The following is a 15,196-nucleotide window of genomic DNA, read 5'->3' as shown; positions in this document are numbered from 1 at the left end:
AAAGAACCTTTCCTCTTCTGCTGTTTTCCTATTGAATGTGGAATCAAGAAAACTAGACTTGGTTAGTTTGATTTAGACTTGTCTAGGCTTTTATTTAAAATAAATGCATACAAAAATATAAATTCCACAGTCATGGTGCAGAAATATAAAAATATTTAAAACATTTAAAAAAAACAACAACTTCTTTTCTTCGAATGAACCTTTCCTCTTTTCCTTTTCCTATGGAATGTGGAATCAAGAAAACTAGACTTGGTTAGTTTCATCTAGACTTGCCTTAGCATTTAGTAAAAATAAAAGCTTAAAAATATACATTCCAGTCATGGTGCAGGAATATGGTTGATTGCAACCCTGCTTCTTATGACGAGTTTAGAATTTACTCATAATGACATTATACCAATACCTTCAAGCCATGTGTATTTCCCCATACTCTACAGCCGGATGCGATGCATACGTTCACTGGATATGTCGCTTGCCCATATTTTTCACGGAATCACTCTGAATGGAGATTGACAAATTGATGCAAACTCCTGTTATGTTCGACCAATAAACATATTCAGACTTACCTGCCGTTTACTGCGGTCATGATAAATTACATTGATGAGTGGGTGAGTGAGTTGGGTTTAACGCCGCTTTTAACAGTATTCCAGTTATATCACGGTGTGTCAGCTTAATGTGTGAGGAAAGCCCGAAGTGATGCAGGTCGCAGACGTTTACCACGTCGGTGAAACCACGAGCACGGGTATGGTGCTGACAAACCTAGAAACATAATCGGGGCGAACCGGGATTCAAACCCACAATCAGAGGTTTCTGGCGCCTTAGACGACTGGGCCACCCGTGCCCCCTACATTGATGAAGAGTGGTCGGGTAGCCTACAGGGTAAAACGTTCACTCGTCACGCCGAAGACCCGGGTTCGATTCCCCACATGGGTACAATGTGTGAAGCCTATTCTGGTGTCCCCCGCTGTTATAGCGCTGGAATATTGCTAAAAGCGGCGTAAAACCCAATTCACCCACTCACATTGAAGAAGGAGTACCGTTCTTTCCCTAGGTCGTTTCAGAGGAGGCGATATGCTGAAATTGTTCGTTGATATCTCCATGTGTTTAATAAGAGGATAAAACTGTTGTGTAGACCACCTTTCAATTCTGATTGAAATCGAACGAGTTGGCCTGAATGAAATGAATTATTATTGATCGAAATCATTCCAACAGTACGGAAATATATATGCAGATCCCAGGAATACGTGTCTCCCGGTCGGTCCCTTCTTTAAACTCGATCGACAGCGGAATGAATAATTTGCATATTAGGATATATCATTGTTTTTGTTTGTTTGTTGTTTGACGCCGCACATAGAACTATTCAAGCTATATGGAGGAGTTCTGTAAATACCAACAATACAATTATCGGCCTCATGAACATCGATCTACGCAACTGGGATATGATGTCATATATCAACCAAGTCAGCGAGACTGACCACCTGATACCGTTAGTCGCCTTTACAAGCATGGGTTGCTGAAGACAATTCTAACTCCGTGTAACAGCGGTCTATAAATAATCAAGTTTGGACCAGACGGTCCAGTGATTGATGCATAATTGTGAGTGAGCGGTGATGTTTTATATATGTACATTATAAAGGCACCGTATATTTCAAAAACAAAGATTCGTTAAAATGGACATTAAAGTTGGAGGACATTTATCATTCGAACGAACTCATCTTCATATGGCACAAACAATTGCAAAACCTGTCCTGTTCTGAACCTGAATTCAAATAAGGCTAAAACATACTGCACAAAACCTTTTGAAAACCTGCCACGTGAAACTAATAACGTCATGTATGTTATTGAATGTACATAATGTTTGTGGATTGATTTATGTTGGCGAGACAACAGAAATTATCGACACGAGTTAGCAATATCAACAGAAAAATTTCCAATCGTGTCGACCAACATTTCAATTCTGAAAATAACTCCATCCTCTGCAGGAAAGTTAGGATATTAGAGGAAATATATCATCCACCCAAAAGTCATAAATGCTGAAAAGCTTTGTAAAGATATGTGGAGGACATTTCCAAATGTTACGTGGGCATGCTAATGTCCGATGCAATTCCTTGTTATGACCTGTGAGTGAGTTGGGGTTTACGCCGCTTTTAGCAGTACTACGACGGGGAACACCAGAAATAGGCCTCATACATCGTACCTATAGGGGAATCGAACCCAGGTTTTAGGCGTGACGAGTGACCGCTTTGACCATTAGGCCACCCGACCGCCCCTTTTGTGATTTGTAGCATAAGTTCATGCGTTCTTTCATATGCACAATTGACTTGCCTTTGCATGTGTTTGTGTGGCGGCAAGTCGGAAGGGCATGATAAGCTGACCTTTTCGCGAACACCTGGTATCATAACTATTTGATAGTGATGCATCGTACAATGGACAATAGAGATTTCTTATGATTAGGGAACTTCTTTGTCGCTTTTATCACTTGGTTTTAATCAACAATATCACCGTTTGAAAAACTAGACGTACAGGTGTAGTGTTGTGTTGTGATAATGTGTCGCCATGTAAAGTATACTGGGTAACTGATACAGCGAGACATCACATATAATTTCCATGTAAGATCGATCCCCAGGGGAGACGTAAGCTCGGGTAACACATCACAACACCACTCAACATACAGCTGAATTGTTATTCCATTTGGACTTGGCGAATCGGTATAATTTGATATGAGATATCCATGCAAGCAGTCGTAGTTTGTATGAGACCTAAGTATAACGGTACATGCTCCTTCCTGTGTGAGTGAGTGGGTGGGTCCTTGAGTGAGTGAGGGAGTGATGGAGTTAGTAATTGAGTATTGGAGTGACGGAGTGATCGGGTGAGGAAGGGAGTGGTGGAGTGAGTGAGGGAGTGATGGAGTAAGTAATTAAGTGAGTCAGGGAGGAAGGGAGGGAGTGGTGGAGTGAGTGAGGGAGTGATGGGGTAAGTAATTGAGTGAGTCAGGGAGGAAGGGAGTGGTGGAGTGAGTGAGGGAGTGATGGAGTAAGTAATTGAGTGAGTCAGGGAGGAAGGGAGGGAGTGGTAGAGTGAGTGAGGGAGTGATGGAGTAAGTAATTGAGTGAGTCAGGGAGGAAGGGAGGGAGTGGTGGAGTGAGTGAGGGAGTGATGGGGTAAGTAATTGAGTGAGTCAGGAAGGAAGGGAGGGAGTGGTGGAGTGAGTGAGGGAGTGATGGAGTAAGTAATTGAGTGAGTCAGGGAGGAAGGGAGTGTTGGAGTGAGTGAGGAGTGATGGAGTAAGTAATTGAGTGAGTCAGGGCGGAAGGGAGGGAGTGGTGGAGTGAGTGAGGGAGGGAGTGATGGGGTGAGGAAGGGAGTGGTGGAGTGAGTGAGGGAGTGATGGAGTAAGTAATTGAGTGAGTCAGGGAGGAAGGGAGTGGTGGAGTGAGTGAGGGAGTGATGGAGTAAGTAATTGAGTGAGTCAGGGAGGAAGGGAGGGAGTGGTAGAGTGAGTGAGGGAGTGATGGAGTAAGTAATTGAGTGAGTCAGGGAGGAAGGGAGGGAGTGGTGGAGTGAGTGAGGGAGTGATGGGGTAAGTAATTGAGTGAGTCAGGAAGGAAGGGAGGGAGTGGTGGAGTGAGTGAGGGAGTGATGGAGTAAGTAATTGAGTGAGTCAGGGCGGAAGGGAGTGTTGGAGTGAATGAGGAGTGATGGAGTAAGTAATTGAGTGAGTCAGGGAGGAAGGGAGTGGTGGAGTGAGTGAGGAGTGATGGAGTAAGTAATTGAGTGAGTCAGGGCGGAAGGGAGGGAGTGGTGGAGTGAGTGAGGGAGGGAGTGATGGGGTGAGGAAGGGAGTGGTGGAGTGAGTGAGGAGTGATGGAGTAAGTAATTGAGTGAGTCAGGGCGGAAGGGAGTGTTGGAGTGAGTGAGGAGTGATGGAGTAAGTAATTGAGTGAGTCAGGGAGGAAGGGAGTGTTGGAGTGAGTGAGGAGTGATGGAGTAAGTAATTGAGTGAGTCAGGGAGGGAGGGAGGGAGTGGTGGAGTGAGTGAGGGAGGGAGTGATGGGGTGAGGAAGGGAGTGGTGGAGTGAGTGAGGGGTGATGGAGTAAGTAATTGAGTGAGTCAGGGAGGGAGGGAGGGAGTGGTGGAGTGAGTGAGGGAGGGAGTGATGGGGTGAGGAAGGGAGTGGTGGAGTGAGTGAGGGGTGATGGAGTAAGTAATTGAGTGAGTCAGGGAGGGAGGGAGGGAGTGGTGGAGTGAGTGAGGGAGTGAGTGAGGGAGTGATGGAGTAAGTAATTGAGTGAGTCAGGGAGGAAGGGGTGCGTTAAACTGACCCAACTAAATGGAGAAATAATAAAATAAACGATGACAAAATTACATTCGGAGAAATCACTCAAATGTAACTCGCCACTGCGCCACTTCGAGGCTCGTTGATTCTACTTCCGGCATGAAGACATTTGAGTGACTTCTACATTTACATGCTTGTCGTAAGAGGCGACTAACGGGATCGGGTGGTCAGGCTCGCTGACTTGGTTGATGCATGTCATCGATCGCAATTGCGTGAATCGATGATCATGATATTAATCACTGGATTGTCTGGTCCAGACTCAATTACTTACAGACCGCCGTCATAAAGCTGGAACATTGCTGAGTGCGGCGTTTAACAACTAACCAACCAACCAACGTTACGTATTTAAAGGTTTGTCCGGAAAATAGATAGTTAGGTTGAATTTACATGCATTTACTGGTCATATTGACAGGGTTTTATTGTACGATAATTTTATTCATATTGTGTTATTAATTATACACAAAGTGTATTCAAAGTCTGTGTGTTTGTGTGCATGTGCGTACTTATAAATGTCCGCAGTCACATGAACGCGTGCGCGTATGTGTTTATAACCCTTTTGCATATGATTTTTAAATGGTGGTGGCACGTGGCCCAATGCACAGTGCGCAGGTCACAAATCAGGTGAAGTTAAGTAACGTCGGTTGCGGAGAGTAGTTGGATGGGTGACCGCGATCGGCAGATTGACTCCTGAGTTTCTAGGGCTTCGGTCCTGACCTACACTGAAGTACATGTAACACACGTGGTGTCTCCGAAAGCAAGTGACTGAGTTCAAAATAGCCCCTTGTTCACCAAGAAGTCAAATTGGGTCCCCGACAGGATAAGACGGTATTGTGTCCGTTAATCTTCAAGCGCATGGCAAAGCAGCTTCGTTTGTATATTCCCCAGGGAGCTGAGTATGCTAATCGAGTGCAACTGACATTGACCATTGCATATGGAGTTCAGCGCAATATTATTATTATTATTGTTGTTGTTGTTGTGTACTTTTTGCTCCCCCAAAAAGTTTCGGCTCAATTTCTAGTTGCTTTTTTTATTGCACATATTAATCATATTTGGTCTTGTCAAAGAGTGCTGAAACCGCAATATTCCTTGTAAGGCACGTGAGCCCCAGGTACACGATCTGGTTTAATATTATACATATAATTATAATATGACAGTCTGTGCGGCACATGGCGCTATGATATATATATAGAGGTGGTTAGGTGCCTGGATATTTATCGTGTTTGAAATATTGTATTGACAGAGTTATCATTCAAATTTAGGGACGGATCATTTGGTATTTGAGGGGAGGGTGCCTTTCCTAAACAAAATTGTCCCAGAAACAAATGGAACACATTGATTTGATAGGTTGTACCAAAAAAGCAACTATACCTCCCTGTAAAAACTGATTTTTGTTGTTGTTGTGAATCCCCCACCCACACCACATCCACCACAATGCCATTCCCCACCCCCACGCATGTCAACGCCGCCAGAGAATTAACATTATCGCTTATACCCTGGAACACATTTCTCTGGGAGTAAATGGCAAAATACAGTAAACTACGGTTATAACGAACTCGAAGGGACCACTGATTTTAGTTCGTAATAACCGTAGTTCGTTATATTGGTCAGTTCGTTATAAGCGTGTTCGTTATAAACGTAGTTTACTGTAGTGGTGAAAATTACATGAATGGATCAGGTGTTCGCGAAGGGGGCAAACATGTCCTGCCCTACCTCACAGAAGGGACACAAGGCCATTCTGTCTCATCAATATACCCCCTCACCCCTCTCCCACAATCCCACAATCCTTATAGCGCCATGTGTTGTGTGCCATGTTGCAGAATGATTCATTAAGTGTCATGCACGGGAAATTAAACACCCACATGTCATACGATATACTCAAAGTCGCACCTCGTAAAATCACGCGACCTTGAATGCATCAGAAAAAAAGCAGACAACACATGGCCAAGATTGAAATTCGCTTCTGCATTGTCCGGGGTATAAACATATACTCTAAACAGCTCCTTCTGATGATCCCGATGCAGGAACAGCTCATTCGTCACCTCTCGCCCCTTTCCGTAACCTGCAAGAAGTCATTCGTCAACTCTCACCCCTTTCCGTAACCTGCAGGAAGACTCGTACCCCTGTCGATGAATGTCATGTGTGCAACAATCCAATGACGAACCATTCAGAATGCGCGTATGACTTTATGAAATAAATGGACATAATTTGAGGATCAATTTGGGTTTGTTTACCAAAGGTTACTCAGCTAATTTGTTGAAAACATATCACAAATGATCCACTTATGTTGCAAGGGGATGTAACGTTTCAATATTGCTGACTGCGGCGTTAATATTCTTAAAGGGGACACGGATGGCCCAGTCCTCTAGGGCGCCGCGATTCGCTGTGCAGAGTTGCGTCCCTTGGGGGCACCAGAAAGAAACCTATGATTTTGGGTTCGAATCCCGGTTCGCCCCGATTATGTTTCTAGGTTTGTCAGCACCATACCCGTGCTCGTGGGTTTCACCGAAGTGGTAAACGTCCGAGACCTGCATCACTTCGGGCTTTCCTTTTACATTAAGCTGACACGCCGTGATATAACTGGAATACTGTTAAAAGCGACGTTAAACCCCACTCACTCACTCACTAATATTCTAAAAATATAATACGTCAACGCCAGTTTTGATTTCGAAATAGATCTCGTTCAGGGTAAACGACAAAATAGAGGTCAATATTTAATGACATGATCACAGAAAATCAGTGATGACACCAGGTGTTCGCGAAAAGGGAACTCGTGTTTCCATTTGTTTTCAATTTATAAGTTAGAACACACGTCTCGCATGTCTTTCAATATGAAATATGGTTAGATTAGCATTCTTACAGGGAAAACATGGTCTCATCTACCGGTAACACCAGCCACTCACGCGAATTGCATGAAAAAAAGTGTTTGGTACCTGAAGCCGCACCGCAGTGTTTTTCTCCGTCAAAAGCCTAACTACTCACTGCAACCAGCCACGTTTCGTCCCCAAGGGCGATAACGCTCATTTTTTTAATGATATAAGCGACCGTCCTACCGGTTCCGGGATGAGTGTGCGCTGCGACAACTTGTGTCATGTTGAGACGGAGCCAAGCCACAACGGTTCACTGTTTCCCTGTCATCACCAATAGGTGATAGCAGATTACGACTGATGTCAGACAACATTTTGCAGTGATTGTTAGTTTTTAATTACAATTACAGTCTGCAACAAGAATACGAAGTGACATGATTGAAAGTAACCGACGAGAAAGCCCGAGCTTATTTTTTGTCGCTTCTGTCTGTTCTAGGTCCGAAAACATGCATTCCCGGATGACATCGCTTGAATGATATTTACTGAACATTAATAATTGTAACGGAATTGGTTATAAACTGTCACTCATCACCTATACAAGAAATGAACCACCCATATTGCCAAAATGGATTTCATTTACACCAAGCTTTTTCGTTGCAAACCGTGAAATGTGAACTTTGCATTAACTATATATCATAATATAAAATTATTTCGAATATGCTTATATATGAGAGCTTGAAATTATTGAAATTCATTTATATTAACATTTATGGTTAATATATTTTGCAAGCAATTTAAAGTTTGTTTTGACCTTGTTCTTTCACAAATGCGCGTGCATTTGTTTTCAGCCACATTGATTTATTGACTTATTTACAAACAATTTATATAACACCAAGGCTGAACCACTCCCTCTCCCCCACCCCACCCCACCCCACCCCACCCCACCCTAACCTATTTACAGATGACCCGTGACGATCCGGTCTTCAGCAACCCATTCTTGCCGTAAAAGGTGACTGTGCTTGTCGTAAGAGGCGACTAACGGGATCGAGTGGTCAGGTCCGCTGACTTGGTCGAAGCATGTCATCTATCCCAATTGCGTGGGACCCGTGAAGATCTGGGGTAGAATAGGTCTTCAGCAACCCATGCTTGCCGTAAAAGGTGACTGTGCTTGTCGTAAGAGGCGACTAACGGGATCGGGATTGTCTGGTCCAGACTGGATTATTTACAGACTGCCGTCATATAGCTGGAATAGCGCTGAGTGCGGTGTTAAACAACAAACAAAACAAAAAATGAAAATATCATTCTTTAGTCGGAAAGATATATTGTCCATATACCAGCGCCTTCGTAACCGACAGAGGTGAAGGATACACTGATGCACAACTCGTGTCACTCTGGAACAAGCCGAATAGCGACCGATGCCCATCCCGTAGCCATTTTATCTTTAACTCGTTTCTGACTTTGCGAAAACGAGCACAGCGAAAATAAACTTGTTTTACACATCCGTAAAACGATATTCTCTAAATCTACCACGGTTACTATTCTTATAGCCTCTTTTTACCTAGAGGCACTGGGGTAGCCTAGTGGTTAAAGCGTTCGCACGTCACGCCGAAGACCAGGGTTCGATTCCCCACATGGCCAATTTCTGGTGTTCCCCGCCGTGAAATTCCAGCTATATGAAGGCAGTCTGTAAATAGTCGAGGCTAGACCAGCAGGCCACTGACTGACGTCATGAGCATCGATTTACGCAATTGGGATACGATGAGATGCTTCAACCAAGCACGACCACCCGATCCCGTTAGTCGCCTCTTTCGACAAGCATGGGTTGCTGAAGGTTAATTCTAATCCGGATTTTCAGGGGTGTCTAAATTAGTAGTACTACACACTTATTTTTGTGTAGAACTGTGATTAGAATATTCTAGTACTGCACATTTATTATAGTATAGAGCTGTTTTCAATTTTGTATAGAACTGTGTTTAGACTTTGGTAGTACAGTAAACTACGGTTATAACGAACACGCTTATAACGAACTGACGGATATAACGAACTTACTATTTAGTCCCGACTATTTGCTGTGGTTATGCTGTATATATGCTTATAACGAACTACGGTTATAACGAACTAAAAATAGTAGTCCCTTTGAGTTCGTTATAACCGTAGTTTACTGTACTACACATTGAATAGGGTACCAAACGGCCAAAGAGGCGAAGCGTCATGCTACGTTAAGGTAATATAGGACATACACCCACGATCGCAGATAACTATGGAACTGTACCATATGAGCCAACGGCACCACAGTCTTGCCAAACCTTCGTCTTTTCTGACATTTGCATATGGCAAGTTGACAGTTTCGTGATTTGACAAGTTGTCATTCGCTTATTATTGATATCTGATCTCTTCTTACGAGCAAACTGACATTTCTCGAGATGACGAAGAAAAGTGTCTTCACTTAAGTAGGCGAAATAATAAACAACTGATGAGAAAGATGATCGTTTTAATTCTATTGTGGAGGTGCAGTGAATGTCTTATCCTTTTTCACAGAGCAACACTTTGAGGATTGCCCGCCCTACATTTGCACGACCACGTATGGGGTTAAAATTAATTAAGTACAGATGAAGCTGAAATCATTTTATATAATGGCTTTTTGTTGCGTAAGGTTTAGTTTCACGTTGCCAGTGAAATGTCAGACTTGAAGTGTATAAGGTAGATAAATCCGAGAGACGCCTAACCTGAATCCTGTCCTCACTGATGCTGTGAGTCTTCATCGGCTGGTATGTAACATAATGCCATACTGAATATGCTGAACAATGTTTTAATCGAATGTCTATTGTTTCAGAGGGAGATGCGGGCATCATAATCTAAGAAGTCGAAACCGATTATTTTCGAAACGGACGGACGCCTATGTAAGAAGTTTTCATTTGTTGTGTTCATAACCAGTGGTCATCATGCCGGGCAATACTGACCCACAGCCCAATACGATCCGGGTGAAACTTATCAAACAGAAACATGGCGGCCTTGGCTTTCTTGTCAAGCAACGGACTAGTAAACCATACGTGGTGGTGGCAGACCTCGTGTCAGGTGGTATAGCCGAGGAGAGCGGATTGGTTCAGGTGGGTGACGTCATACTTCGGATAAATGATATCAACCTGACGGAGATGAGTTACGAGAGCGCAGTCGAGATACTGAAAGCCGTGCCGACAGATGCTCCCGTGGTACTGCTGCTGCGAGGACCTGAAGGATATTCCACCCACCTAGAAACCACCTTCCAGGAAAATGGTATGCCAAAGACCATACGTGTCACTAAGCCTGTAGATAACACCTTTGTTGGCAGAATTAAGAGGACATTTGCGACAACCCCTTCCCCGCTTACGTCACCGGTACGGAGCTTTAGAAAATTGTGTAACGGCGACGAAGCGAGTCCTAAAGTAGGGAGAAAGGGCAGTTCAAAATCCAGAGTGGAGAAGGATAAGGGTTGTTCTATGGAAGAAGGGAGCCTAGAAGAAATAGATTCCAAACTTCGCGATGCAATAACGCAAACCGCCTCAGACCAGCACGTACCCAACGGTGAGGTTCCTCGCTCTAAGACAACACCAGATAGGTTTGACGAGACCATCTTAGATACAGGAGCCCACGGTTCACCCAAAATTATTCTGAGTAGTCCTAAGTTCCAGACAAATGGACCAGATAGTGTTGTGAAAATGAACAAGATGAATTCTGAAGGTGCAGTGAGTGAGATTAAGGTTCGAGCCATCTCCAGCCCTGCTCGGAAGAGTATCGAGATATTTCAGGACAATGATGAGATCACGGTGGTGGTCAAGGGGGATGTGAAGATTCAGAGTGATAACGACAACGCGCCCGGTAACTGTGTTCACAACAAGACGCCCCAAAAGTCGGAACAGAAGTCTGATAAGAGAAAGAACAGTCTCACAAGTCCGGATAAGAATGGGCACACGTCGGAAGAGGAGGTAGTTAAGAAGCCCGAACGACGAAAGAGTGCAACCATGACAAGCCCAAACATGTCCAGAAGGAACGACCGAAGGGCCTCCTCCGCAACTCCGAGTCCCAAGAAGTACACGAAGTTGAAGAATCTGATTGATGACAAAACCACCATGGACATTCTCCATCAGAAACATATTGAGGTGAGTACACAAATTAGGTACTTGACGGAGACCTGGCTAAATACCATGTACATTCTACACTGAGACATTGAAATTGGGCCATTGTCTCTGTTCAATTAGAGAGATCATTAACTGTTAAACTGATATTCATTACATGTGAGTTAACAGACAATCAGGGGTGGTAAGAATGATTTGCGTCCAATTTTCGGGGACTAGAAAATTGGTCCCAGACTAGAACCTCTTCATGTAATCATGTTTGTTTGGTCATTAGCTGTCCGTGGCTGTTAACTGTCCGACTTACATGTCCGAGTAATTGGTCCAGAGGATACAGGGAAATTACTACTTACGTCATCATGACATCACAACAACGCAAGGACATAATTTTGCCCCGTTTTCACCCAATTCCTGCGCCATAATCTAGTTCCATATTTAGAACCGTATGTGTTCGCGTAAATAAATAAATAAATGATGTGGACTCAGTTTTGTTTGAACTCATCTGTGCTTGCGCTTTTCATCAGTGTTGTTTGGTAAGTTGCTATTTAAGGGGATGTCAGGAGACATACATGTTATTGCATCAGAAACAAATGATTAAATTTTGGACAGCTAGCTTTAGGCTTCTTTTGGAACCGCGTCTGCTCACTATTTATAACTGTCATTATTCCAACTAATCGATAAAGTTTTAGTGAACAAATTTTATAACTAGTCAGACGAATGGACAACATACATCACAGTTTGTATAATCAGCCAGGCTGTTCGAAAAGATCTTAGTGGACGATTCATATAATTAGTCAGTCTTATGGATAACTGTCTTTGTGGGTATAGTCTCATGATAATTGATAATTATTACAGTGACAGACCTTTTGTAATTTTGGTTGATGATGACTTGTAGATGGTTTCTTTAGTCTTAATGTCCGATTGATGGATTACATTACTTTTATAAAGTGGAGGCCTCGAGAAATACCTCCCTGACAGACCTGGACTATGGCTGACTGTTGCGTCAGAACTAACTCATACTTATTGCAAGGTGACAGTCACCCCTAGAAGGTTGTTCATAACGAAGGGTGGTCTCGTGTGAAGGAGTACCCCATCTGTTTCTAATCCTTACCTGTCGGGATGACCTTGCCCTTGAACCATAGTCATCACACATGACATCCCTCGTGTTATTTGTGCCGCCTCCGTCGTCTTGTGGTAGAGCGTCCGCCCGGAGAGCGGAAGGTCCGGGGTTCGATCCCGGGCCGCGTCATACCAAAAGACGCTAAAAGATGGTACTTGTTGTTACCCTGTCTGGCGCTCGGCATAAAGGGGCTAAAACAAGGACTGGTCGGCTCGGAGTCAGTATGCTGTGTCTGAGTGGGGTATTCATGTTATCTCAGTGAGCTAGCACTATAAATCGGCATCAGTCCGGACTAGTACAAGCAGCCACACACACACATACACGTGCATGCACGTCGCTATATAAGTGCAATAATCTTGGACGCGACGTTAAACCCAATTCCACCACCACCTCGTGTTACTTGACAGCGTTAGGCGTAAGTATCAGAAACAGTTAACAAGCTCCAAGTAAAATGCACATACCACCTGTGTATCTCCCTAAATGTAATTTGCTGAAGGTAACATGATATGGATGTGTTACAAGCGTCACAGCTTGTAGTGGTGGCAGTGCGTTCACAAAGTACGTCTCAACTCAGGCGTTAGTGTTGAACAAATATTGACGATCTTTCAGCTCGAACATAGGATTTCAAAATCTCACCAGTGAAATATCACATGTAATCAGATGTTGTTTGCATAAATAAATGATTATTAACTGGGAATATTTTATGGACGTATGTGTTATCAATATGCACATATGTTTATTGTGTGGGTCAATTTAACAAATGAGTGTTCTTCTGATATAAGATTCGGGGTAGAATAGGTCTTCAGCAACCCATGCTTGCCGTAAAAGGTGTCTATGCTTGTCGTAAAAGGCGACTAACGGGATCGGGTGGTCAGGTTGATGCATGTCATCGATCCCAATTGCGTGGATGGATGCTCATGATATCAATCACTGGATTGTCTGGTCTAGACTCGATTATTTATACAGACCGCCGTCATATAGCTGGAATATTGCTGAGTGCGGCGTTAAACAACAAACCAAACCAATCTGGTATTGATAGTACTCTCATAGTTGTCCGTTAGTTTTGGCTGCTAACACTGCAAAGAGAGTCCATCCGGTATTGGTAGTACTTACATAAGTGATATTTTTTTTAATTTATAATACTTGAGTTTGCATAATTACTTTAGTATCCATTGGTAGTATTTAGATGGAATCTTTTGGTTATATGGTCCCTGTATAAGTTGAACCTCGATGAAAGGTACACGTATGAGTGTCTATTGGCATTGATAGTGCAATTAAAATCGATGTTCAACAAGTTCTTCCACGCTTAGATTGATCGTCACAGCAATAATACAGCAGTCGTAGATGTGTATCTACTGGTATCGACCGTACGAATAGAAGTGTGTCTACTTGTTTTGGCAGTACGTATAGATATGTGTCTACTTTTATTGACAGGACGTATTGATGTGTGCCTACTTGTATTGACAATACGTATAAATTTGTGCCTGCTTGTATTGGCAGTACGTATAGTTGTGTATCTACTTGTATTGACCATACGTATAGAGGTGTGTCTACTCGTATTGACCGTACGTAGAGATGTGTATCTACTGGTATTGACCGTACGAATAGAAGTGTGTCTACTTGTATTGACAGTACGAATATGCTGTTTGTCTACTGATATTGACAGTACTCATAGATATGTGTCTACTTGATTTAACAGTATGTATAAATGTGTGTCTACTTGTATTTATAGTACATGAAGATGAGTATCTACTGATATTGACAATACGTATAGAGGTGTGTCTTCTGATATTGACAGTATATATAGATGTGTCCACTGATATTTATAGTAGCATAAAGGCGTCTACTGATATTGATATTACGCATATACTGTTTGTCTACTGATATTGATATTACGTGTATACTGTTTATCTACTGATATTGATATTACGTATATACTGTTTATCTACTGATATTGATAGTACGTGTATACTGTTTGTCTACTGATATTGATAGTACGTGTATACTGTTTGTCTACTGATATTGATAGTACGTGTATACTGTTTGTCTACTGATATTGATAGTACGTGTATACTGTTTGTCTACTGATATTGATAGTACGTATATACTGTTTGTCTACTGATATTGATAGTACGTGTATACTGTTTGTCTACTGATATTGATAGTACGTATATACTGTTTGTCTACTGATATTGATAGTACGGATAGCTGTGTATAAACCCAATGCCGATAACTCTAACACTTGTTGTCATCAGGTTTCGAAAATGAATAAATAATCTTGTGTTCACCTGATATTGATAGCTCTGAGACAGGTGTCCATTTGGTATTGAAAATACCTGGCGTCATCAATGATTTTCACCATTTTATCTTTTACGCCCTAGGAATGTGTTTTGGCAGATATTCGACACTGAATATTCTCTGGCGTTTTGAATGTCCTTTAAAAGGGTGGTTTCTTGTGTATACACAATTCTCTAAGTTTATGGCTGCTCAATTGGGTCGAATGAGATGACCTGGTTTCATTAAAATATATATGTGATCCAAGAAAAAAACATCCTTTTTAAACGTTTGTTCAAATTGGCGAAACATTATGAATAGAAGCTACACATGCCACCGTTAAAAAGGCGTATTGCATTTATATATCTACACTAAATCTGATGTTCCCCATTCAATATATTCTCCCAACCCTCTCTGTATATAGATTTCCACATTAACACTGATGTCCCATTTAAGCATATACCATGCACCTAACATCTCTGTACATAGATTTCCACATAAACACTGATGGTTCATTTCAGGCTATACCATGCACCTAATATCTCTGTACATAGA

General features: G+C 42.5%; 1 protein-coding gene across 4 annotated transcripts in view; it reads left to right on the top strand.

Moving 5' to 3' along the window:
• Positions 1–15,196, top strand: part of LOC124150822 (nitric oxide synthase, brain-like) — a 257,074-nt gene that overhangs the window by 191,803 nt on the left and 50,075 nt on the right. For all 4 annotated transcript variants that reach the window (XM_046522901.2, XM_046522902.2, XM_046522903.2 and 1 more), the window contains one exon: positions 9,972–11,274. In XM_046522901.2, coding sequence (XP_046378857.1) covers positions 10,081–11,274 — 1,194 coding nt within the window. In that variant the 5' untranslated portion in view covers positions 9,972–10,080. The remainder of the gene's footprint in view (positions 1–9,971; positions 11,275–15,196) is intronic.

The sequence above is a fragment of the Haliotis rufescens genome, unplaced genomic scaffold (assembly GCF_023055435.1).
Source record: "Haliotis rufescens isolate VD_foot unplaced genomic scaffold, xgHalRufe1.0.p SCAF_21, whole genome shotgun sequence".
NCBI classification, from domain to species: domain Eukaryota; kingdom Metazoa; phylum Mollusca; class Gastropoda; order Lepetellida; family Haliotidae; genus Haliotis; species Haliotis rufescens.
The sequence above is the reverse complement of the archived record's forward strand: the minus strand, read 5'-3'. Positions and strand labels throughout refer to the sequence as shown.